The 26,380-nt window shown below is 33.6% G+C and overlaps 3 protein-coding genes across 5 annotated transcripts in view; 1 reads left to right on the top strand and 2 right to left on the bottom strand.

The window, feature by feature from the left end:
* Positions 1-26,219, bottom strand: part of LOC143913443 (small ribosomal subunit protein bS18m-like) — an 82,530-nt gene extending 56,311 nt beyond the window's left edge. The window contains exons 1-2 of one of the 2 annotated variants that reach the window (XR_013260709.1): positions 26,109-26,219; positions 25,057-25,890 (exon numbers count right to left, since the gene is read on the bottom strand). Coding sequence is in view for 1 of the 2 variants with exons in the window: in XM_077433225.1 (XP_077289351.1) it covers positions 25,439-25,890; positions 26,109-26,139 (483 nt within the window). In the remaining variant the exon portion in view is untranslated. Of the gene's footprint in view, positions 1-23,928; positions 25,891-26,108 lie in introns of those variants that run through there. The other variant, XM_077433225.1, reaches the window with a different exon arrangement.
* tws (protein phosphatase 2 regulatory subunit tws) lies at positions 360-21,269 on the top strand. Of its 2 annotated transcripts, XM_077433221.1 has the most exons (9): positions 360-571; positions 9,668-9,776; positions 16,943-17,097; positions 17,185-17,385; positions 17,456-17,592; positions 17,768-17,942; positions 18,031-18,094; positions 18,178-18,404; positions 18,480-21,269. In XM_077433221.1, exons 1-9 carry the CDS (start codon positions 548-550, stop codon positions 18,846-18,848), a joined length of 1,461 nt encoding a protein of 486 aa, XP_077289347.1. In that variant the 5' UTR covers positions 360-547; the 3' UTR covers positions 18,849-21,269. The 2 variants fall into 2 exon arrangements, with proteins under 2 accessions (XP_077289347.1, XP_077289348.1); XM_077433222.1 differs by lacking the exons at positions 360-571; positions 9,668-9,776 and adding an exon at positions 12,211-12,345.
* On the bottom strand, positions 22,499-23,890 carry LOC143913441 (uncharacterized). Its single transcript, XM_077433223.1, has one exon. The coding sequence runs from the start codon at positions 23,888-23,890 to the stop codon at positions 22,559-22,561; it is 1,332 nt and encodes a 443-aa protein (XP_077289349.1). The 3' UTR covers positions 22,499-22,558.
* Positions 26,220-26,380: the final 161 nt, after the last annotated feature.

Raw genomic sequence — 26,380 nt, 5'->3', positions numbered from 1 at the left:
GTAAACAATGTGTGCCGCGAATATCCAAAGGTTACGATGCTCTGCTGGGTTACAACTCGAGCATTTTTGGCCACCATGTTTCTAGTTACAGCGGATATAAAATTTAAAGTTTAAGCTTTAACATATGGGCAAAATTTAGCAACCTTTTGAAGTTTTCCCTCTCACGGTGGGAAAACTAATGAGGTGGGGAGAGGAAACATGGAAGAACCTTCAAAATATACATCCGGTAAGCGCAGACGCAGGCGCACGTGGAAAAACCCGCGTAACTGCTCTAGAAATCGATCTCGTGCAGATAATCCAACGGCGATCGATTAGGCTGGTGAGCGGCCATAGTGGGGGATACGCGCGACGACATCGACAGTTCACCACGGTCGATCGGCGCGCGTGATCGCGCCTACGAATTTCCCGCCTAAATCCACACTCGAACTGCGAGTCGTAATGCATGTGACGACGACCATCGCCGCGGCAACCTCAAACACACTAACCCCCGCAAAGAGGACTACAGTACGAGAGTTGTGTTAAAAACTTATGGGTTACATCGATTTTCATGGGCAGTGCTGAAAAAAACAAAGTAAAAATATAAATAGTGTCGAAAATTTCGCATACTTAATAATAAAACATTCGCGTGTGCAAAACCATCGATTCGTTTAACGAGCATGGTTTATTTATATGAGAGGTGCGTGATGTGAAAAGTTTTTTTGGCGTCGAATTTTTTTATTCAGTCATTACTTACTATTTCATGAGGTCGTGTATGTGAAAAAATCGCGATAACGCATCGTCAGGTACATGCGCAAGTACAATAACGGTACTTTGATTTTCGCTACAAGTTTTTTACAGTAATTTTGACACATGCTGTATATAACTTTTAGTGCAGAGTAGCGTTCGTCTGTGCGTATTTTTAATTCATCGCTAATTGTTCTTTTTTTTATTCTATTTTCAGTCACGGCGTGTAAAGTATTTCGAGTCTTGCATGACACGTTAAAATACATATTATGTATATTTACATAAACAGAGTTTTATAGATGTTCATATTGTCGGTGTATTTTTGTTTCGATTATATGTGGGTGGGTGGGCGCCTATACGAACACAAGTGCATATTGCTGTCGTGCAAAATTTTCGACTTATCTCTGTGAGGTATCATCCCCAAAACACGTTTTGATCATTTGTAGCAGAGTGTCGGTGTATGATGATTAAGCTCTCCCTTTGTTTACGTTAAATTTTGTGAAAACTATGAATAACAAATCACGTACAATTTTGAAATATTAACTTTTCACCTATTTTAATACCACGGTCGATCAGATCGTTCCGTTGTAATGACCAAGGTGAAGACAAATCAAAAAATTATGTTCTTCACCCGCTTTTACCATACACAATGTATGAACAAAATGACTTATCGTGAGAAAGCTCAAGGCGAAACAAAACAAAAATCGATTTTCAACCACACGAAATTGTAATTTAAAAATAATATTCAATTCAATTTAAAAAGACTCACAAAAGACGCACGATACATATGTACATATATTATATTTGAAGTCTGTTCAAATTTCATCACAAAATATTTCTAAGTGTATATTGGACATCCACATATAAATTTATTCATTAAATTTTAGAGTTAAGTAATTAAGAGTGTATTTTTTAAATTAGCTAGATAGCTAAAATTATATAAATACATAAATCCGTATCTAAGTGACTTTAGACTATACATATTTGCCTGTTTTAATATATGTACTATTAACTTATCCATAATATGGCATTCTAATGATTTATGAAGATCCAAATTTCTAATAGTATACATCAGTGACGTGTCCTAAAATTTTATCTGTTTTTGTCGCACAGCCTTACTTAAATGTGTGTGAGCAGGATACAAAAGGACTATGTGGCGTCATACCGAGTCCCCTTGTATCCTTTTCGCGCACACAAGTAAGGCTGCGCGACAAAAATAGGGAGCTTTCACCGCACGCACTGGTTTACATGTAGAATATTTAATATGCAAAATTATAATATTATATCTTTAAAAAAATATAGGAACCATATTTGTGTTTGTGATTTACTTATTTTAAATATGATTTAATTTAATTTAACTCGATATTTGGGTGAGATTATAAAAAAAATATCAGCTGTTCAAGATACGCTGCTATAAACCACTTAAAATTTCAATTCAATTTTATTTTATCTAAATTTCACTTTCGTGTAATTTTTAAATCATAGATAAAAACTGCTTTGTTTAATAAGATTACCTTTCCATTTAAGTTTTGTTTTGTTTATCGGCTTATAGTGACACATGTGATTCAAATCACATTAAAAACCAAAATCCCTTCTATCACGTGTACCTACCTTGAAAAGTACTAACTACTATTTCTAACTCGTAATAAATACATACGGTCAAGGTAAACAGAGTGTTGTCGCTAATGGGTAACTACGTATCTACTTTTCATAAATCCGGTAAAAACTGTCCTTATGTGACTGACTTTTGTCAACATATCTGTGCCTTTATACATATATGTATGTATGTATAATATGTATATATGTTCATAATGTAAATATATATTTTTCAAATTGTGAACTATTTATTTGTGAATATGCATTTACATATATATGTATGTATGAGTATGCACATATTTGTATGTATGAAATATGCATATGAATGCATATGTTAGTGTCAATATGATGAACTGGTTATTTTTAATAAAATCGGTTAACGCAATTAATCTAATTATGAAGGAGATACAGTTTAGGTTATTTAAAGTTAGATTGTGTAAGGTTTGATTAAAAAGTAATGATTATTTTTAGTCGACATACTAACCGGTATTATGAATAATAACGGGATTTACCATATTAATCGTAAAATACATACATACATATGTATGTATGTATGTATGTGTACATTGTACGTATGAAGGATTGCGAATTAGATTATTTCACGCAGGAAAAACTGACGCTGTTTATCAAAAGTTGCTAAACTCTTTCATTAGATGCTCTTAGTATAATTTAGCAAACACGTGGGAATTTGTTTCATTTTGAAACCACCGTACGCATGTCTTGTGCAAATAAAAAAAACTTGCATTGGCTATAATTGGCTATTTTTGTTTGAATTAAAAAATACGCTCATTTGATTCTGTAACACTTTTTTGGTTATTATGAAATAAAATACTGTCAATTAAATATGCTTTTAGGAAAATATAATTCCAATGTATTCCCAATAGAAATGGGAGTGGAGAATCATCGATCACGATCCAAGCTAGCAGGCTGGATTGTTGACTTAGCTTAACATACTGTTGCGTAGGGGTGGGTGGAGGATACAAGTAAAAGGCCAACAGTCGTATCACAGCATTTATTGATGATTCAGGAGATACACGTATTGCCAATGCTCAGTCCAGAATGACCCGAGATCGCTTACGTACCGCCTTATAAGGGGTAGATCTCTCAGGACGTCTAATCTGTTTACCTACTGTATAGTCACGTATTCGGATATGTATTCCCACGGTATGAGAAGTGCAATCATTGTTTAGCTTTCATGCACTTAGCTTGTCGCTAATCCCTAAAACCACTTACACCGGTCTCACGGTCTCTCAGGACGTCTAATCTGTTTACCTACTGTATAGTCACGTATTCGGATATGTATTCCCACGGTATGAGAAGTGCAATCATTGTTTCATGCACTTAGCTTGTCGCTAATCCTTAAAACCCACTTATACCAGTCGCACGGTATGCATTTAGTTAATCCGTTAACAGATATCCGTTACAGATAATCTTTGAACGGTCACAGTCTCTGGGATTCTATTCGCTTAATCCGCGGCGTACGTTACAATACATACATATGATTATCAATTTGACAACTCAAGAGTGAGGCCTGTCTAAGTTGCCATTAAAATTTCGACCAAGATCCAAAGACTCTTTAATCACTTCTGACCAGTGGTGTCACCCCAATTTTGGAACAACGGTTTTCCAATTTTTTGTCAATTTATATACATACACCTATATATATATTTTTTTTTTTACATTTATATTTATACATATACATATATTCCGAAAAATGGTTTTTCTCCTTACCTGCTATGTAATCAACCTTTTCGAAGTTGTAACCGTCGAAAACAATTTTCAAGATTTGTATAATTTTCAGATTTCTAACGGGTTTCCGGAAACCCATGGAAACCATTAGGGTGACACCACCGTTTCTGACTATGTAAATTATCACTATTTATTTAAAAACATAATATGAAATGTGTATTATAAATCTTAAATCATATGGGCTGCGGCTGCAGCCCTCCCAGTATAGTGCATATGCATGCTATTTTTGTCGGCTATTTGGGATACGGGGTTGCAGCCCTCCTAGTATAGTACATATGCATGATATTTTTGTTTGCATTTGTTCATCGGTATGGTCAACAAGCTATTACAGCCCGATTCATTTCTGCAGCCCCCTACTGTGAATTCTCACGAGCCGCCACTGTTTTAAATTTGATTTACGGTTTACCTTTAAATATCCACACTTTGAATAGAAGGTATCTAATATACATATGTATGCATGTATATGATATTATAATATATGTAGCAAAGGTAAACAAATCATATTTCACTGTCTATTTTCAACGTGTAAGCGTTAAGATTGCTTTTTAACTCAATCAACAGCCTACAGTAAAAAATATATTTAATACAACGCACCGAAAGAAAATTATAGTAGTTTTCAAATAATATTATATACGACAGCTTTTATCACAATGAATTAATTTATTGAATTGATGTGATGTAATTTCGAAATATCGAAAACGCGCACTTGGTGCTGATGTCATTCTATGTGATAATTAAAGCATTACAAATATCAATGAAATGCATGTTTGAACAGACTTTATCAATAGCAAATATATAGAATTTCTATATTTATCGTATCTATTATACCTACTTATTTAGTGCGTCTTAAATCAATTCGACGTTTTCCCTAAGATAAATATGTATATACCATGCCGTAAAAACCTCCTTGTTTTTATCACACAGCCTCATTTACGTGCGTGCGAGCAGGATACATGGGGACTAAGTAACGTCATGCCAAGTTCCCTTGTATCCTGCTCACGCACACGCAAGTAAGGCTTTTCAAGACAGAGAGATTTTCACGGCACGCCACTGCTATGTATGTATGTACTTTCGCTTTTGTCTACCGAATTTTATCAGCTTATCATATTTTTTGCACCTGTACCTGATTTAATTCCTCTGATCTATGGATATCTTGGTCAGTAGCGTATCTATATTTTTATTTCAGGGAATGAAGAGGGGAGAATTGAACTATTTTTTTGAAAATTCAACAAACTAAGTGATCATATTAATTTCTGTCTTGTTCTCTGACAGTTAAGTTTTCCAGACAATATTCGTTGAAAGGGTAGTGGCTTCATTTTGATGGTTTATGTGTCAACATCAGTGATCTTTAATGAATAAAGGTGCAAGCACACATAATCATACGGCACGTCATGCCTGGGTAGACTCCAGCTGTGAATGGGCATGTCTTGTGACATTGTTACTTAGTACAATCTTATTATTTCGACGTTTCTCCTACATTTCTATGGGAATCATCGTTATCTAAATATCTAAATATGGGAAGCATCGTTATCGATAACTGGTAATACAAGGAAAATATATCACCGAAAACACTTTAGGGGGTGAGTTTTTGCGTGGTATAGATCAAGCGTGCTAGTGTTTTTTTGTGCAAATATATCTTTAAAAAAAAAAACACGTGTTTCGTAACACTGTGTCTGCACTCTAATAATTGTTTAATAAATACACATATTTCGTTTATACTCTATTTTTATCAAGAAAGTACGGAAGAAAAATCACTTCTCATCGATCCATTTCTCGATGACACTTCTTCTTACTTAGTCCCTTTGTAAAGAAACATGTACATACATCCCACAACTACTCGTGTTTCAAGTAATCGGAAACAAATTTCATTGTCACATCTTCTGACCGCTTTACTGCCATTATATCATATACATGGACATTTGTAGGAACAAATAAACGAAGATAATTACACTCGGAACTCGATCATTACTTATTATCTCAACTACTTAACTACCCAAAGTATGTACATACCTCGAGAACCGAGTAGGTTAGGTAGGAATCAATTACTCAACAACATAGGGTTGATTAAATTATTGTAATCCCGTTCAATTAAACGTCTGATCAATGTTGTTCACAATGTTGTTTACCCGTGGAAGCTTAATATTTTTTAAATACATACATAAGGTCATATGAGTTGTACGCTGCGTATACACACCTACATTAGTTTTTGACTATTTCGGGGAGAGAGCCGTGGATAAGGGACAGATCCAGAGGATCATTATCATTTAATCGCCTTATTGCGGATATTTGAATGAGTGCATCCATCGATTGCATCCAAATTGGTCGTTCGACTCATCGGGACATTTTTCGCGACATTTTCTCAAGTGGCTATTTCTCGACCGGACACCCAACCGGCTGACAATGACCCAGTTGTCGTACCCGACAAACTTTGAATTGGTACATTTCGATACTGTGCACCGATATCGATAAATCTGGTACAATTTTGCACCGATTCGATTCGTGAATGAGAGAGATAGTCAATTGAGGAGAGACCAAAGACTAATGTTGTTTCGGCAAATTAAATCACGAGACCATAATTCACTAGCTGTCACTCGTTAATAGTCACGAGTGATGCAATTGAATTTGAGTTCAAACGCTGTACTGGAACAAGAGGACATTTATGTATGTGTCCCAACTTAATGCGATCGATAAACAACAACGCTATTTTGAATTGTGAATTATTAGGAACTGTAGCAAATCACTTCGATTTGTGTGTGAGTGTGCGTGAATAAGATAAGATATGTGTGACAAACACATATTTATCTCTACCAAACAATTTCTATCAACGATTTTGGTTCGTTGTTTCTCGAGTGCTTACTTACGATGCAAACAGCTGTCTAGCATTTGTCAACTCAATTTTTTGTGTTATTTACAAAAATTTCTATGTTGATTTAGTCTTATCTGAGCATAATTTTATCACTGTGTATCTCTTGTAGGCGGGAAAAATAATACAAATAAAAAATAATATGCACATACCAGTGGCGTGCCGTCATTGGACTATGTACATATGTAGAAGGAATATTCCCCTTAAATTTAAAAATATCAACAATTTACATAAATCGTTGTCCATATTGATATTGTTCACTCAGATTAGCGAAGTTCAGAAACCGGAATCGGCCCTACCTGAGGTAGTGGTGGGGGTAGTAGATTGTAAAGATATGGTCCGCCGCGTCGTTCGCTTGCACGGGCTCGCCGTCTCAATTCTGTTCCCTTCGCGATACTGGCGAATTGTTATGTATAGGTGTTCCGTTAAAAACTAAAAAAAAAAAGATTTACTCTTCTCTTCAAGCATTTATGGAATTTTCACCAAGAATATTCTGATTGTCAATCAAACATCATTCTGAATTTTTTTTTATGTTAAAATAACACATATTTACACAGAACTTTTTGAGTGCAAATATAGCAAGGGACTCGGCTCGCGAAACGATTCCCTCAGAACAAATCAGTGTGGAGCGCGCGGAAATAAATAATGAAGGCTTGGAATGTTGCATTCTCGATCGATTGTTTGACAAATCATTCAGAACATTAAGTTTTGAAGACAAACAATATATTATTAAGAAAAATAGGATATTTGTGTTATGTATATATATGTATATGTACATATTTTTTTGTCAATACCAGTATCCCTGTCACCACTGGTAGATATGTACATACAAATAAAGAAAATTATTTTAAAAATATGAACATTATTCTACCCTACAATTTATTTCACTAATATTTTTGTATTTTCTTCAACGACAGCCCAATGAGAATTTTCCGCCTGTTGGCCCAGTCTATCTTTTGTGCTGGGTGTGTATTTTGATTTCATCGACATTCTTCGCAATGAGATAATATTATGCTCTTTCTTCCTATAGGAACATTTGCCTGAAACATTGTATGTATACCTACATATCAGTCTTCAGCTGCTGAATTGGCGTTCCTGCCTGTTTGGCGTCCATTCGTCAACCCATTTGGCTGGCCCTGACACCTTTACGGGTGCTGAACAAACAAGATGAGGTCGACATGTTGAGCATCTCTCCCGTTTCATTAATTTTGTCATCATGCATGGTTTACGGCATGACTTTTCAAAGCTATGTAGACACATTCGTTCGTCATATGTGCGGGGCTCTTTACAGTTATCTCGTTTTATATGCATATTCGATCATGTGTGTATACTTGATTGGGTCATAGAGCCTTGCTTGCTTGGCCTAGTTTTTCGAGAGCGAAATCCTATCCAACCTTCGCACGAGTTTAACTATATTACATACGACGAACGTATTTACCTTTCTATTGACCCTTGAATACGCTGTCATGTTAAATAACGAGCATATGGCAAACGGTGCGAATGCTTGCTTTTAATTTCTCCGTTTGATGCTCGATGCATTATACGTTTTGTATTTAAGCCAAAGACTGTGTATGAAGGTCAATTATGCTTTGGCTTCAAAACCCTTTTCAAATTACAATATGATAATATGAAAGTTAGCAAAGTTTCGCAATATAAAACTATCGATGTCGATGAATGGTGAGTTTTTCACTAGCGCTCGATTATAATTAGGATTTATTGGTCGGTTTACTCTTCATGGTCAAATGGTTCAAAATTTATATGTGATTCATGTGGGAGTGTAATTATAGCCTACTACAAATTTGCGATTGCATAAGAAAACGTGTTTTTGTAGTTTTTGTAACTAGGATTATTTTTAATGAAAATTATTTAAATAGTGTTTCTAGTCGGATTTCTATTGCATTATCATTAGAGTATCTCAACTGCATTCCGTTTTTGTAAAATTGCATAACCAGTTCAACAGTCAAAACATCCAATTGATTTTCAACAATCGATATGTATGTACATATTACGACGAATATGTGTAATTTAACTTTTTTGGGTAATAATATCTATAAATTGTTCAATATATATTTCGTCAGCATTTGTCTGCTTCCGTGAACAATTAATTTTTATAGCAACTTTAGTCAACCGGCACACATTAGTCAACTGGTAACTTAACCAACATTAGTCAACTGGTACACATAAAATATAAATACACTCGCATAAGTATTGTATAATATTTCGAGTTTATCAAGTCGTATATTATTATATGTACATGTTTAGTTTACATAATAATGTTTCGAAATCAAGAAAAACCTCCAAAGATCAGACGAATACATTTTTTTTAAATATACATATGTTAAATTTTAACAGCTACAATGTTACCGTCCAGCTATGTATGTGGTAATTGAAAGTTTTAGTGGCATCTGGTCAAAGAACATGCATTAACTTTCAAATAATGTTTCCTAGTGTGCAATAAATTGTGCTAATATACCAATATGTGTACGTAAAATAATTAATTTTCTAAATATATATATCGCAAACACACGTATACTTCACTTTAATGACGTATTGTTTGCCCTCTATTGTTCCTTTTGCGGTAGCATTCCTATATTACGTGGTTGAAACGAGTATTCACCAAGCAATATGTGATAGAAACAGACGTCGAAGAATTTGAATCTTATTGTTGAATTTGTTGATCGTGATTTGAATACAGCTTAATGAATTGTTTCATGAAATCCTTGCATTATTTTTCAGATTGCGATGAGCACGGCGGTGCCTCTATGGCGGCCACCACGCCAGGCGAGTCTCGCACGCTTAGGAGGCCTTTTTCTTAATTCTGCACTCTCGAACAAAGCCAAAAATAGTAAGTTATTTTAATCACATCGTTACGTACATACATATTTTATAATTTAGTAAGCGGAATATTTAGCAGTATCTATCCTGCCTAGACGCGAATGAGAAAAATACTTCAATAGAAGCAACAAATAGACTGTAAACAAGCAACACATGTAAACTGTTATCGATATATGTACATAGATATCATCGCCCATCGGTAACTGCAAGCAGTTTCTTGCTTTTTACAAGGCTCTTCTATTTGTTATCTTGCATCTACAGTGTACATACTCTGGATGAACATTGTACAATGTAAAAATATACACAGTTTTCCTTAATAGAAGTCACGTCACTTGTCAAGCATGTCAAGCTACATATGTGAATATGAACATACAAATACATATGTGCTATTTTAATCAATGGTTGAAAGCAATAAATAAATTTTATATAAATCATGCGCATGCCAATTAAATGAAATATATTCAAATATAAGACGATAGATTTTAATTAAGGGTTTCAAAATTTTTCCTCGGCTTGTTTTTTTTTTTACTATTGTTAAATTTTAAATTGTTCGCTTGTTTTCCGCGTTTTAAGTCCGAGTATAAAAAAATATTAATTTAGGTTTATTTCTCTACACTTCGTTTTCATTATTCATTAATTTAAAGTTCGTCGCACTGTGGCGTGAAGCAACACATTTTAATTGAAGAGAAAGGTAACAAACGACAGCTGCAAAATCACCGTGCGTTTTAAATTTCATACTAGGGATGCTCTTCAACATTGAAATAATACTCCGTTTGTGTCATAAATAACTTTCGCGTCGGTAAAATCGTAATTACGAATATTATTATTAAGAGGATTTTTCCCGGTTTTTTTTCACAATTAGCTTCCCGGACATGCATACATCAAATCCTGAAAGTTCCCTCGTAATCGGTTGAGTGGTTTAGGAGCCTATTCGAGACAGACAGACAAACAGAAATTCATTTTTTTACTAACCTCTTCTTACTTTCATTATATATACATATATAGAAGATAAAATTTAATAAATTTTTTTTGAAGATATATTTCAATTAAAGTTTGGATGTCTTGAGAGTGCGGTTCTCTTGGGCGCATTTATCCGATGACCATCCCTTTTTAGGGCTGCCACCTCAGACCCTGGTCACACCAGGAGATTATGATAAAAAAAAAATTTATTCATATAAATTCCATATTATTGATAAAAATATCGCAGTTCAAAATTATAGAAAATAATAATGTTTGGTGAAAACATTACAGGAAAATATTTCAATCCATTTGTTATCGCCATGCAAATTGAGTGATTTGATGGAAGGAATGATATTTTTTTAAGAAGGCAGATATTATCATACAATAAATCGGCATTTTATTCTACATTTGCGAATTTTGCAGCATCACAAAATTTTTCACTCTTGAGATTAATTACTGAAAAATATTTGAATGGGCAGTCTTTAAAACTAATTTTTTTTACTAAAACCTTTATCTTCACTTTAGTAACAAATTTTTGCACTCGAGATATCGCTAAGCATTTTGTAGACGAGATGTACGTCATAGACCTTTATGTACGTCATGTACATATGATGTACGTCATAGACCTCTTTAGCTCTTTATACGCGTTGCATACAAGTTGTAAATTTCTAATATACAGTTTTATTTATTTTTATAATTTTGTGGGGGAATTTAATACACATCCGGAGAAATAACACTCAAACTTGAATCCCGAATACGATTAACTGAAATCCAGAGATTCCGGGTCAAAACTATGAGGGCAGCTTTATTTCTCTCATAGAAAAATATTGAAATTGCACAAAAGCATGATATAAAAGGATATAACGCTATTATCTTACGTTTTAATTTTTTTTGCCCAGACGATTCAGAGCGTTATAGAAATTGACGTGTGTAATTGTGGTAAACGGACTACTAGTCAAATGTGAACCAGTCACAGGACAACCGGTCGCTCTAGATCGGTCACACGTGATTGGTTGACCGATTTTAGGGTGTGACCAGTTTTCTTGTGACCAGTTTTAGGGTGCGACCAGTTTTCTCGTGACCAGTTTTAGTGTGACGGGTGATCACTAGTTACCGGAGCCCGAGGGGGCCGTGTATTGTTCAAAGGTTGTAAATGCATTGTTAAAGGTTTACCGAACAATAGATAGCACTGTGACTATCCTATCTCTAGTGATCACGTGTGACCGATCTAGAGCGACCGGTTGTCCTGTGACCGCTTCACATTTGACTAGTAATCACCGAACCGTAATTGTAACTTTAAAACCTCGTTAAAGCGAAGTACGAACAGCAGTCAAAATGTTTCGAAATATTGAAAAGAATTCAAATCTAAATGTAGACAAACGGTGGAGGGTGCATATTGAAGGCGAACGAATCACATAAATAGTGCGATGGCGATCGAATGAGCGGCGAAAGGGGAAAACGCAGTCGGCGACAACGGCAGCCGTCACGTTGGCGAGAGTGGTCGGTGTGTTGGTGTGTTGGTGCGGTCTGGGCGGAGGGCGGTTCGCGGCAGCGGCAGCACCGGCGCGGCTCACGTCACGCGCGCCGCCATTGCCGGCCGCCGCTAACAGACATGGCCGGTGAGTCTCCAACCGTCACTCCTCGCTCACCACCCACCACCCACCACCCACCACCCACCACCCCCGCGCCCTCGCCGCTCGCCTCGCGCCTCACGCCTCACGTCTCACCTACTCGCCCTCCCTCCCTCCCTCCCCCTCGCCTATGCGACGACCGCAGCGGCGTCGCATCCGGCTTCGGATCTGACAAGCGCGCTCGCCCCTCCCCCCCTTCCTCGCCGCGCTCCCCGAACCCCACCCCTGCCCCCCGCCCTCACTCTGAAACGCTGACACGAGTTCGTCGTGTGATACGTCTATGTTGACAATGTGGCCTCGGCCGTGTACCGACCGAGGTCACGGCTTCATAACCTCTGTTCGAAGGACGCCAGCGTTGCCAACCGTCGCCCAAAATAAAAGACGCGGCTTTCCATTTTGATCCATTGCCTACTTGTCGACTTTCCCCTCCACATTCTCAGCAAAAATTTGCATAATTTAAACGTTGCTCTGTCTTTAACAATTCGCCACCAAGACAAATATCACTTGAACAGATACAAAGAAGCTCACCGATTTCAAAATTGATTTCGACTGAGAAGTTTTTCTACGCTTACCATACAAACCAGAGCGTTGGAGTAGAGCTCGGGACGGTGGAGCAATAGGGTATTTCCTAGGAGCCTGAAATTTAGTGCTTTTATATGTTCTTAATTGAAATTTAGATGTTCTTAATTGTTGTTAAAATTTAGGTGACCATTTTTTCCAAAAACATATTTCTAAATACTTCCAATTACTTATAACAAAGATTAAAGAATCACATCTAATATATAATTTCGGAAGGGACTTTGTATGTATGTAAGTTTTGGTTCGTAGAATCCATTACGTGAAATTTAATAAAAAAAAAACAAATGAATATTTAAATAAATTTAATAAAATGTTTACTGTTAGATTACCCGTGTTTAATCGGTTTATACTACAAATACCGAGCTAAGTCGGGTAAAACCACTAGTATATGAAAAAAATTGGTTTCATTTTCTTATAAAATTCGACACAAGACAGGTTAAAATTATACCAAATGATTGGCAAACATTTTAAAGTTTCAACATTCAATTTGGTTTTATCACTGAACTATATATTTTGTTCGTCGAAGTAAAAAATCCATCTGCTAGTGCATTTGTTTCTGATAAACGGAAACAACGTTTGACTAATTTGCCAATATTTTTGTGGGAGACATCGTTTTCGCCGGAGAATTTGTTTATTTATCCATCTATTGGATAAAAATATTCAATTACATAAAAAAAAGTGTACTGTTCTATCTCACGACTTACCAGGACAGATGTCCAAAAAAAAAATCAGTACGAATGGACACCTTACTCTAAATACTAAGGACGAAAACACACTGAGTGGTACGTGCCGTCACGTCCTCGGCTCCCTGCTGTGACCGTTAACAGTGGGGGTTCCCCAAACCGAATTCGGGTGTAGTTGCATGTGCAGAGTGTAAATGTTTGGGAGGTTAAATAGGTATTTAGTTCTTGTACCAAAAAACTCGAGTCAATTCTCAATGTTTCAAATGAGTATTTTATTCTTAAACCTACCCGGATATATAAATCAATTGTTGTTTAGAAATAGGACACTTTATCTACTTTTGTTCATTGTTTATTAATTAATTATAAAACTGAATTATTAAACAATAAAAGCTTGAACTCTTTTAATGTCATTATTAATTTCGTCAACTTTCTCCTTCATCGGCCATCTCTAGTACGATGTGTTGAGTCGTCACCATAGATACAGAATAATATAGATGAGGCATTATAAACAAATTTGCCTGGAGAACGCGGACCTAACAACGTAGGGGTTCGGAAGGTTACATGTGCGGGGGAAGGAAGTCAAAAATGTAAATCGACTTTGAAGCCAGCTAGCTATTTTTGTATACATCTTTCAAAAGGGAGACAAGTTTTCGATCGGCAGGCCCCATCAATGTTATTCACAAAAAGGAATTGCAGACTATTCCTCGAGCATAATTTTCTCGGAGGGTGCTGATTTTGAAAAAAACCTTGGAAAGAGCTAGATGAACGAGTTTTTAATAAAAAAAATTGTATAATGCATAATTTTAATGAAAAAGAACTTGAACAAGTTCCGGATAGTATAATATATACACAGGTAGACTCGATTGAAATTAGTGTTTGAGGATATTAAAGCTTACCAAGCGACTATTTTCCGCACTGAAATTAATTTTACGATTCTGTTACAAACATTTTCAAATACCTTGGCATCAGTGGCAGCTCATGAGAAATCATAGCGGCAGGACTATGTGGACGAACCATTGGGCTGCAGTAGCTGTTTGCCCATACTGGTGACCACTATATATATATATATGAAGAAAACCGCCATAAGCAGATTATGGATAATTCTTCTAGCTAGTCCTTTGTCCATCCGACAGAGAGCTCAATGAAAATAAGTCCAATAAATCACTAAAAACAAATGGTGGATACTTTTTTTTTAGAGCGTTGATGGTGTGATATCCGTAAGTCGGTACATAGCTGCAATCCTTTGCATTTACTGGGCAGACGACATAATTAATGTATTCCATTTGTACTCCTATTTAAGGCTCATATAGGAATTGAAATATAATTTATGAACGGTGATAATGAAACAACATTAATTTTATACCGAGTGGGTGAGTGGGTCGTATGCTTGATATGCGTTTTTTTATGTATTAAACTGTACTGAAACAATAATAAATGCAATTGCGTGCGAGAAATGATAGGAGATTGGAAAACATCGGGGATGATTATTAACATTTGCCACTTGGAAACAGTGCTCCAAATTTCCGTTTTTTTTTTGTGTGAAAATCTTTACTTTCAAACAAACTAACTCCATTTCACTCAAATTGAACACTCTAAGGATAAGCTCATAGAAGCAACATTCAAAATTCTCCAAACAGATGGCAATATGCACTCTAAATGATTGTGTGTACTACTTCTACATAACATCGATTAATGTATTAATTTCTGTTGTACAATTGGCCAACAACTAGTGTTTTCCCTACACTAGTATGCAAATGTAACGGAATCAACATGTATACGAGTAATTCCTTGATAAACTTTAATTATTATTCGCTCGAGTTTGCTCTGTTAGACTCAACTACATACATTAATGGTACAGATTTAGTAAACAATAAAAATAATGTGGTGAAATTTTAATATAATATTAAAAGAGTTTTATTTTTACAACTTAATGAATGGTAGGCAACTTTTGTAATAATATATAATATAATACGTTATCTTTTTCAATTTCGCCAATAAATCTTCATAGCTGTATTAATAATTTATATATATTATATAAATGCTGAGCAAATTTTTATTTATCAATTGAAAGTGTTACTCAAGTTTTGAATGAAATCTTTTTATGATTAATGTGGAATTCGGTAAATAAGAAATAGAAAATTTGAATCATAGATTACATAGTAAATCAGAGATAAAAAAGTATTAGTTTTACAAACGTGATGTTGCCTAATGCTTTCATCTCTCGTAGGTTTTTTTCTTTAATTAAAATTTTCGCTGATGATCTATATGTGTTCAATACAATTTTACCATTTAAGGAAGTAATTTACATTGCAAAATACCACTTGGCATCTGTTCAAGCATGTATTGAATACATATGTATGTATGTATATATGTATATGCATTCATTAAAAGCACATTCCATATACATACATACATATAACTAACTGGTCTATGGAAATTTCATAGCAATTCTTTTCAATCGTAAATTGTAGAAATTGTTTTCGTAATTTGAAATAAACTTAATTAATGTGTAATTTTCTATTCTTGTTTGCTGCCTTTTGTTATTGTTTTAGCTATTCATTGTTTCCATAAATACAATAAGTGTTGTCATTTACCTCATGAATATAATATTACTTGAGCAGCTTTTGAATTTGGGTTTTTCATTGTTGTCTGATGCAGTATCGTATATCTCTTGTTAATTTTAACATTCTTAACACACGCTTTTGTAAAAATCCAGTTTGAAACTATTGTACCCTCAAAGGCAATTGATATTCTGGTTGTTTGAATGCAACTTGTTTCATTTTGCGTCAGACTCTGGATGTGAACGTTGTGTTCGGACGTTTCAACTGTCCAGCCATTTTTATAGTTACCGCATAATTTAAATATAACATGATCCAAATATTAGTTCTATTCACGTAATGCGTTGAGTAATTGGCATACTGTGTGTCGCGAAAAGATAATAGTTATCTAGATAATGCTGAGACGGCGTGAGCTGCATCATAGATTTAAATTACCCGAAAACATCAATTTTAGACAAATATGTTCGAACACCTGTCACCACCATTGGAATTCTCGTTGTAATTGTCAGTGCCAAAAATTGCATAAAATTTTTATGCTTTCATATACAGTGAATCTTGTTTATCACGAACACCGAAGACTCGCCTTTAATCATACGAGAGATTGTTATAAATGGAAAATATTAGTATTACAAATAAAGATCTTCTCCGCTATTCAGTTATAATTTCGTTATAATCGAGTTTTACTGTTGTATCAATGTCAGTTTTTAATTTAAAAAAAAAAAAGAAAACAGTTTATTGATTGTGATGATTTATAATATTTATCAGGTAACGGTGGTGAAACATCATGGTGCTTCAGTCAAGTCAAAGGAACTCTAGAAGATGAGGTAACCGATGCCGATCTTATTAGTTGTGTGGAATTCAATCACGATGGAGAATTATTGGCCACTGGTGATAAAGGTGGACGCGTTGTTATATTTCAAGTGCGTATTTTTCCTTATATATTTACATATTATATTCAACTTTGGATTAAAAGCTAAATTTCTATTGGTTGTTTCAATAATTTTCAGAGGGATCCTGCGTCGAAAGTTTGTGTGCCTCGTCGAGGAGAATATAACGTGTACTCAACCTTTCAATCACACGAGCCGGAATTTGATTACTTAAAGTCGTTGGAAATAGAAGAAAAAATAAACAAAATACGATGGTTAAAAAGAAAAAATCAATGCCATTTCCTTTTATCCACTAATGATAAAACTATTAAATTATGGAGGGTACGTTTACGATCTATATGTCTTGTTAAACAATACTATGTATTTGTTATCATTCATGGTTTTTCATCAGGTGTCTGAGAGAGATAAACGTATAACTGGATATAATACTCGGGAAGAAAGTGGAGCTTTGAGAGATCCATCCCACATCACCCGTCTCAGGGTTCCCACTGTTCGACCCATGGATTTATTAGTAGAAGCCTCTGCAAGGTGAATTAAAATTTTCAATATGCATACTAGTTACTAGTTAGTGCATCTTATGTATTTGGTATTTTTACTACTCTTGTGTCCTTTTCAAAATTTCACGTGAGTATGGCGAGAGATATTCATCAGAAGTTGATGGAATTTTTAATTAACTGTTTTAATTTTGTTGGATTGATTACAGGCGAATATTTGCAAATGCGCATACTTATCACATCAATAGCATCAGTGTCAATAGTGACCAGGAGACGTACCTGAGTGCGGATGATCTTCGCGTAAATCTCTGGCATCTAGATATTACTGATCAAAGTTTTAATATTGTGGATATTAAGCCTGCTAACATGGAAGAACTTACCGAGGTATGGACAATTAAATTATGTTAAAGTTGTTCAATTTAACGATTAAAATTGAGCAGAAAAAATGCTTCATGATTTGCAATATTTTCAGGTTATTACTGCAGCCGAATTCCATCCCACAGAATGTAACCTGTTTGTGTATTCTAGTAGTAAAGGTGATTTTTTTTTTTTAATATAATGCTATTGTGTCGATACTGCATATTTCATGGCATATTTTTACATAAAATTTTATGTTTAGGCACCATAAGACTGTGTGATATGCGTGCAGCAGCACTCTGTGATCGTCATGCTAAATTGTTTGAAGAGCCAGATGATATGGATCCACGAAGCTTCTTTAGTGAAATTATTTCGAGCATCAGTGATGTAAAACTGAGCAACTCGGGACGTTACATGATAACTAGAAATTATCTTTCTGTTAAAGTTTGGGACTTGCACATGGAAACTAAGCCCGTGGAAACTTACAATGTTAGTTTTTCACTTTTTTGTTTATAACTCAAATTGATTTAAAAATATTCATTTATTTTTATGTTGCTTTTTCAGGTTCATGAATATTTACGTGCGAAATTATGCTCATTATATGAAAATGATTGTATTTTTGATAAGTTTGAATGTTGCTGGAATGGCACAGACTCTGCCATTATGACTGGTTCATACAATAATTTCTTCCGAGTGTTTGATCGTACAACCAAAAGAGAAGTTATCCTGGAGGCTTCAAAGGAAGTTGCCAAACCTAGAACAGTGTTGAAGCCGAGAAAAGTAGGAAACGGCACGAAGAGAAAGAAGGACGAGATTAACGTTGATTGTATAGATTACGTTAAGAAGATATTGCACACCGCATGGCATCCAACAGAGAACATCATAGCCGTTGCTGCAACAAACAATTTGTTCCTCTTTCAAGATAAGTTTTAGCAGTCTGTCAGTAACAGTGTTCGCTACCCCTTTGTGTATGTGGGTATAACAGTGAAACTCAATGTTGACAAGACTCTAATGTGCTGCTGCCTTGTTATTATTATGAAACGATGATTATGATGAAAAGTATTCACAGTCGCTATCACATGGTGTGTTGAAACGGATACCGATGGAAGTATTTTTGCTGTTAAGCGGCTCTACCACGTGTGTGATCCATTTACCGTTTCATCGGTTCATGGAATCTCTGCCAACTGTAGTGATTATTTTGTACATCTTTTTTCATACCTGTAAATAATTGCTGTGTAACTAATTCGTTGACAATATTTATATTTTGTAATTGTCCAAAAGACATGAATACAAACAACGTCACAACGCATCATCACCAGTGATTTTTTTCCAGTGATATGGATTCACGCTTTATCATGCTAAGAATTTCAAAATATAAATTTTAATTGAAGCCAAGGCTATTTCTTTTCATTACAGACTGATATATCGTGCAATTGAAATTAACGTTAATTTTATTTTAAAATTATTGACTCGCGAGGAGTATTTTTTATCCATTTGTGCTCAATTATAATAATAAATAGTTCTGATTTTAAAACGGTGAGGCGTTTTCAAGGTGATAGTTATAACGATCGATTAAAAGGAAAAAATGTTTTATTTTTTATATGTTTGTATTTTTTTAATATTACTTTTTACATTGATAATTGTTTCTAGAATATATTTCTTGTTATTTTGTGAATTGTTTCAATGTAAATTAATCAGTTATCAATATTCTGAAATCATTATTATAAGACATTTCAAATGATACAATTTTTTTTTCTATCATTAATTTTTCAATCCACATAAATGATCCCTATGTCCACATACATATATTTACTTTTTAGCTATAAGAATTTTAATAGTTTTTGTGTATATTTTGAAGGATAAATCTAGAAATAGGCGAGAGAATTTGTCAATAAATGAATTTTATTTTTTCATATACAAAACATCGAAAGTATTACACTTATTTGAATTAGGATATTTCGTATTTTCATAAATTTACAACCAAAATATCTATCATTAGCTTGATTATATCTAGTGTATATTTTGATAGACATACTCTGTGAAGTAAGTTTCAGAAACCATTCAACTTAATATTTGATGTGTATCTCAGATGAAGTCTGTTCATTTTTTATTGTTTTGAATGGTAATAAAAAAAACAACTACAGATGTCTGTCATGATCCGGAATGGTGCTGGAACTTACGTTCGATAATTTTAATCTTAAATACAGTGCTTTGACACTTAGTGGTTATGAATTTTCTAACGAGTCAATAATTTTAAAATTTATCAGTTTCATTTGCGTATTAGCATTTCTGTATAATTGCGTATCAAGTATCTCAGCGAGGCTACATGTAATAAATATGAACACTTAAGTGTCGAAAAATGTATACATTGACTTTGGTGACGATAAGTTGTTCTCCGCTAATGTTTGCATTATTCTGACAAATATTGTGCTGTAAAATATCGCAGAGCTTTAAAAAAAAGTGTCACTGTTAATATTCTTCCGTAAATTTGAAAATGCACTTGATGTTTTTAGTAGTTGAAGTTGACCATAATATTGATTAGGGTATGCAAATGTTAAAATATTAAAAAAAAATACGATTGTGAGATGCTTCGCTGAAATAATGATAAATATATTTGACACTATATAAAATACAACATAATCTATTGTGTAAGAATGGTTAACAAAAAAATCATTATTAAGTATATTTGCGGCAATCGGCCAGTGTTGTTCTAATATTAAAAAAAAATATTGTCAGTTGGCTGATGTATAAAAAAAAAGCTATAATTGTAAGATGTAAAACATGATCAAGACTACTTAAGTGTTGCAATAATCTTATTTTTGCTGTTGTTTTTGAGATTTCTTTTTTTTTATATATAGCATTGATTTAAGACTACATATTTCAAAGATCACATTTGTATTATGATATTCTCTAGCTTTGATTATGGACAAATGAAAGTCATTATAATTGACGTGTAATGGAGCATTTACATTGGAGAACACAAACAGACATTTATACTTAATTGGATCTGTGGAAACTTATTGAATCAAAATTAAACCCGTTTAGTGGACGATATTCAATCCACTATACTTTCTTGATATTTAATATATCGTTTGTATTTGGCTTTGCCAATGTAAATAAACCATAGTAACAACGATTTGTGATCAATACCCTTTTTTTATCTTGTACGAATTACAATAATCATAAAAATAAATAATTGCATACCTCACCATTTCAACTTGCTTAATTTGAAAAGTGATGCTAGTTTTTTATAACGTTTCTTAGTTATCTAAAACTATTTATAGTAAAAATTTACGGAATATATGATACGTTCAATTTTTCAGTTGTCCCTTATAAACTTGTTTAGTATAATATAAATTTAAAACGATTTTCAGTGCAGTATATATATATTTTTTTCCATTAACCAGTCGAGTGGGAATTGTGGGCTGATTGCTCTTCATTCACAATAGATGTAACGCGTCTGTTGAGTTTTGCTAAAATATATCACGTGTAAATTTAAGTACCTCCCACTTGGCTGAGTAATATATTGTGATGAGTGTAGATATTTATATATATATATATATATATATATATATATATATATATATATATATATATATATATATATAAATACGTATATTAAAATGTCATCATTTTGAAATTCTTTAAAAATGAGAATTTATATATACCTGTTTAACATCTCCGTAATGTGTAGTGGTTAGGTGAAATGCTCCTACTTTAATCGACATTTCAATACCATAGTGATTTATTATACCGGAGAAAATGGTCATACAATGAAGCATTTCGAGTAAAATTGCCATCGTCTCCCACGCAGGGGAATCCTCCCTCAGCACAACAGGTAATATATTTTCAGCATGTCAGCGTAATATTCTGTGAAACCGTTGCGATACCAACAGTCGGATCTGTACATTTTAATTGACAAGAATTTTCAATGCAAATTATGTAGGAATTGTCACAAAATGGCGTACAAACATGCAATAGCCTCCCCCCCCCCATGCTAGGAGAGATCGATCTACTGTGTAGCTCGAACCTTGCCCGCAAACAAGTGGAATTGTTCCCTGCATGTGCCATCATTTTTAACTATGAAATATTGTATTGTTTCCGTAAAATAAATGATATTCACTTTGCTGTCGGTTGGACAGTCGCCAGTGAAATGTTTTGTATTTTTATCATCCGTGCAACTTTCCTATTTATCCATTTTGAATCCTGCACAAATGTCGACACAACACATCCCTTGTGATTCCAGAAGGATTATTTTTTAATCATAAATAAAACACAAATTGAGATATATTTTTTTATTGAATTAACACATCTTCAATAATTACATGTATGTAGTAATGCAAAAATAAAGTTTATTTTATATTAAACATTAAATTAATTATATATAATAAAATCTGGTTAACTTTAATGAAATGCTTTCACTTTCCATATCTAATATTACTGTTGGTTATCATGCGATGTGTAAAATACACATACAAGAAGTAATTATCATAAATCAAGAGTAAATTTCCCAGCACTTACACAGTTCCAATTCTTTTACTGTTAAACAGCAAGTCAAAATTTACATTTTTTTTTTTAATAAATAATTTGAAAATACTCATGCTTTTTGGGTGTGGAAAATTCCAATCGGTAAAGGTCATCCATCAAGTAAAGGACATTCTCTCTATATCATATTTTACTAGATCACTAGGGATATGCAATAAATTTAACAATTCATCCATCATTACTTTTTCGCCCGTATTCTTATTTCGATTGACTTCAATGAGTTCTAATAAGGCACTCTGACACGCCGTTCGCCAAGTTATGATGAGATTCTGAAACTCGAAGCAACTCCGCACTTTTGGATTTTGAATTTTTAACATTTCTAATTTTTCTTTCTTTTCCTTTAATCTTGTTTTAATTTCTTCTATTTCTTGTATCACACTCTTCTGATTTTTCGATGTAGAAACTGTATTTAAAGATTTCTTTTTGAAGGTGGTCTTTACTTCAAAATCATCATCAGAATCGCTTGCCACGGACGACGAGACTGAATTTTGAGACAAGGCAATTTTACTTATCTTAGTTTTATTTGATTTACTGCAGTTTGTTTCAGATTTAGATTTTTTCATTTTAGTATCCTTTTTGCTTTGAGATTTCTTACTCTTCAAAGTTTGATCGTTTAAATTTGGCGATGAATTTTTTTTTGATGTAGAACTTTCATTCAATAATAGCTTACTACAAGATGAACGTCTATCATCAAAATCATCATCGGACATAGTAGACATAGATGCTTTCTGTTTAATTCCGTCTTTATTGTCTCTAATATTATGCAAAGTAACTTTCGAGTCATTGAGATCAACAAAAGGTTGGTTTGAATTGGTTAGATCTTTCAAGGGAATGTTGTCATTATCAGAATCATCGCTAAGTAAAATGGAATTTTTAGTTGTTGTGCACGTTTCATTCGATTCAGTCTTATTTTTTTGGGTGTCAACGATATCGTCACATGATACATCTTCAATGGCTGTCTTGGTTAATAGGTTTGTGACACCATCAGTACTTTTCATTTTGTGCGTTGATGTTAAAGTGACCACGTCTGGTATGTTTTTTATGGCTGATTTTGAAATATCATTCAAGTCGATAGGGTTGACACAGTCTCCTTCGGGCGATGAAGCTATGGGATAATGTCGGGTTCTGTTTCTTGTGCGTTTATTAGATTTTCCGTTCGTTATCTTGTTTTTTTGAGGAGATTGTGAGATATCATTAGTCTCGGAAGGAGTTTTAGCTGATTTATTTACTGGTTTGGTCGATTCATACGAAGTTAAAGTAAGGTTAACATTTCCCGTTGAAACATCAGGCAAAAGCTTGATTTGAGTACTTCGTTTCCTGGAAAGGCCAAGTCTGCGACATGGAGTGAGTAATCGACGATTGATGGTTCCTGCCGAGAAGTCTGAGGAGGCAGCGGGTGGAGGGGACGTAGGATTGCGAGACCTCTTCATCTTGTTTTGGCGCGCTCCGTGCTTCTGTCAATTGTTCAACTCCAAACTTGTTACATTATTTGGTCCTAACATTGCATTATTCGACCATATCGTACAATTATAGTGAGTTCACGATTTGGCTAAATTGAGTTGTTAATGCAATTTTGTTCCAATATTCATATTTTATTAGGGCACACCAGTAACTTTTCAAAATAGCGTTACATATTTTACGAAATTTAAAAGATTTATCATTAATTTCAAACCATGTATCAAATTATTTTCTAAAACCACACTTTCTTTTTTAAATCAGCGGAAAAAATATTGAAAAAAATAAAAGCCAAAAGAACTTTCAATTGAACGACAAATATAAATCATTTTTACATTTTGTCCCCCTTTTTCATTGCAATATTTAAACCGTCTTGATTCATTGAAACTTGTAGACATACTATCGTTGTATTCTACTGATGCAATATATAATATGGTTATTCTCGTCGACTACTTGCTTTTTAATTATATTTACTCTAATAGTGCTTCATTTCACTAATCGAAATACATACTCAGTATTAAAATATGAATGAGTAGATAGTCTTATTTGTTCTTGAGTGAACAAATGCATACTTCTTTTTTTTTAATGATTCTTTTACTTCTTTCATTTATCAAAATAGATTTAAAGATATTTTAGAATGTAGATAATAATAAAACAGCCATAGGATATACACAATTTTGTGATATAATAATGTTGACCAATACATAAGAGTAGTTATCTCAAACTTTTTAAAGGCAACAAATTACAAAGGCCAGTATTTTATTAACAAATGGTCAGTATAAATTACAAATGGACAGTATAAAAATCTGACGTACATTCGCCGGAACAAAAAGCAATGCATGTTGGATGGAATTGTTTATCAAGATCGTATCAATCTTGTGTTGTTACCAATGAAAAATTAATATGTACTGGCCATTCGTCAAAATAAAACTTACCATTTAACATGAATATTCACCATATAATATATGTATATGAAATTTCGAAAGAGTCTTTGTAACTATTGTTGGTTGAAAAACAAATGAATATTCAAATTTAAGTAAAATAAAACTATTCAAATAAATTTAATAAAATGTTTACTATTAGATTGGCCATGTTTAAGCGGTTTATATTACAAATACCGAGCGAAGCCAGGTAAAAAGACTAGTTTAAGATTAATACTAACCTTTTATTATTTATACTAACCACTTGTATACTGAATGATGGATACTGGCCGTTTAATATAAATATTGTTCTTTCATATTTAAATACTGACAAAAATAGATAAAAATACTTACCAGTAAAATAAAAGCCGTTTTTAAATAGATCACATTAATTAATATATCAGTACAAAAGACGCGCATCAAATATTTTCTTTAATCTTTTCAATTGACTTACAGATAAAAATGAAGCTATGTAAAATAAAGTCATATATAGTAACTTCAAATAAAGTAGATGTCAGAAAAACATAAAAATGATAAAACAATTATATGGGCATAAATGTATTACATACTAACAAAAATACAGAGTAAAATCATACAGATTGATTAGAAAGGATGTGGTCGGATTGGTTTGTTGGGATCAAATAATTTGGGATCTTTCAAAAACTCAACACTTTTCAAATAGGTCGGCATAAATGCAGCGTGTTGCGCTTTCACGATTTCGGCTTCAACTCTCTCTTGCTGTAATTTACATAGCCCCGTTACATGTCTACCATAAACTCTACCCGTGAATGGGCTTTGAAATTGAGACAGTAGTTTGACATTTTTGTAGTCTGGAACAATATTCATTTTACAAAGAATACATGTTTTCTTTTCACGAGTAAATGGATTAGGCATGTCTGGTTCGGGGCCATCCTCTGTGACTTCTTGTGGGAAGACAGGCAATACTTCTTTCTTTTCCTGAACTTTTTTTCGAGGTTCTTTATTATATTTCGGGTTGTTTCTTTTCAAAGCTGCCTCAGAAGTAAACAGCGGACGAATTGTATATTTTGACAATGCTGAAAATTAAGTTAATGTTAGCGGACATAATCAAATTTTTGATTATATGTAATATATAAATGTTTAAAAATCTTTCAAAAAAACAATTGAATCTGTAATTCATTTTTCAAATAGGAAATGCATGAATGAACAATTTAAAGGTTATGTAAAATACGAATGGGCGTAATACGTGACAATATGTACGTATCTACAAATTATTGAAGGAAAAAAGAAATACCTATTGACAATAGCTTAGAACGAGACAACATTTTCGAGTAATTTCTCAAATCAAGTTTCCAATCTGAAAATCGCCTCGTTTTTGACAGACAGATGGATATTGACGTAAAGTACAAATTCACGGCTATGACCAAAATATATTTTTGAAAAATTGACAATATTAACTAGATAAGTTTACAAACTTATTTTGATAGCGTAAATTTGTTTGAAAATAATACAAAATACTTAATTTTTTTAAATGACATGATTATTACGTTTGCATAAATGTTATAA

This window comes from Arctopsyche grandis, chromosome 6, assembly GCF_051622035.1.
Source record: "Arctopsyche grandis isolate Sample6627 chromosome 6, ASM5162203v2, whole genome shotgun sequence".
NCBI classification, from domain to species: domain Eukaryota; kingdom Metazoa; phylum Arthropoda; class Insecta; order Trichoptera; family Hydropsychidae; genus Arctopsyche; species Arctopsyche grandis.
The sequence above is the reverse complement of the archived record's forward strand: the minus strand, read 5'-3'. Positions and strand labels throughout refer to the sequence as shown.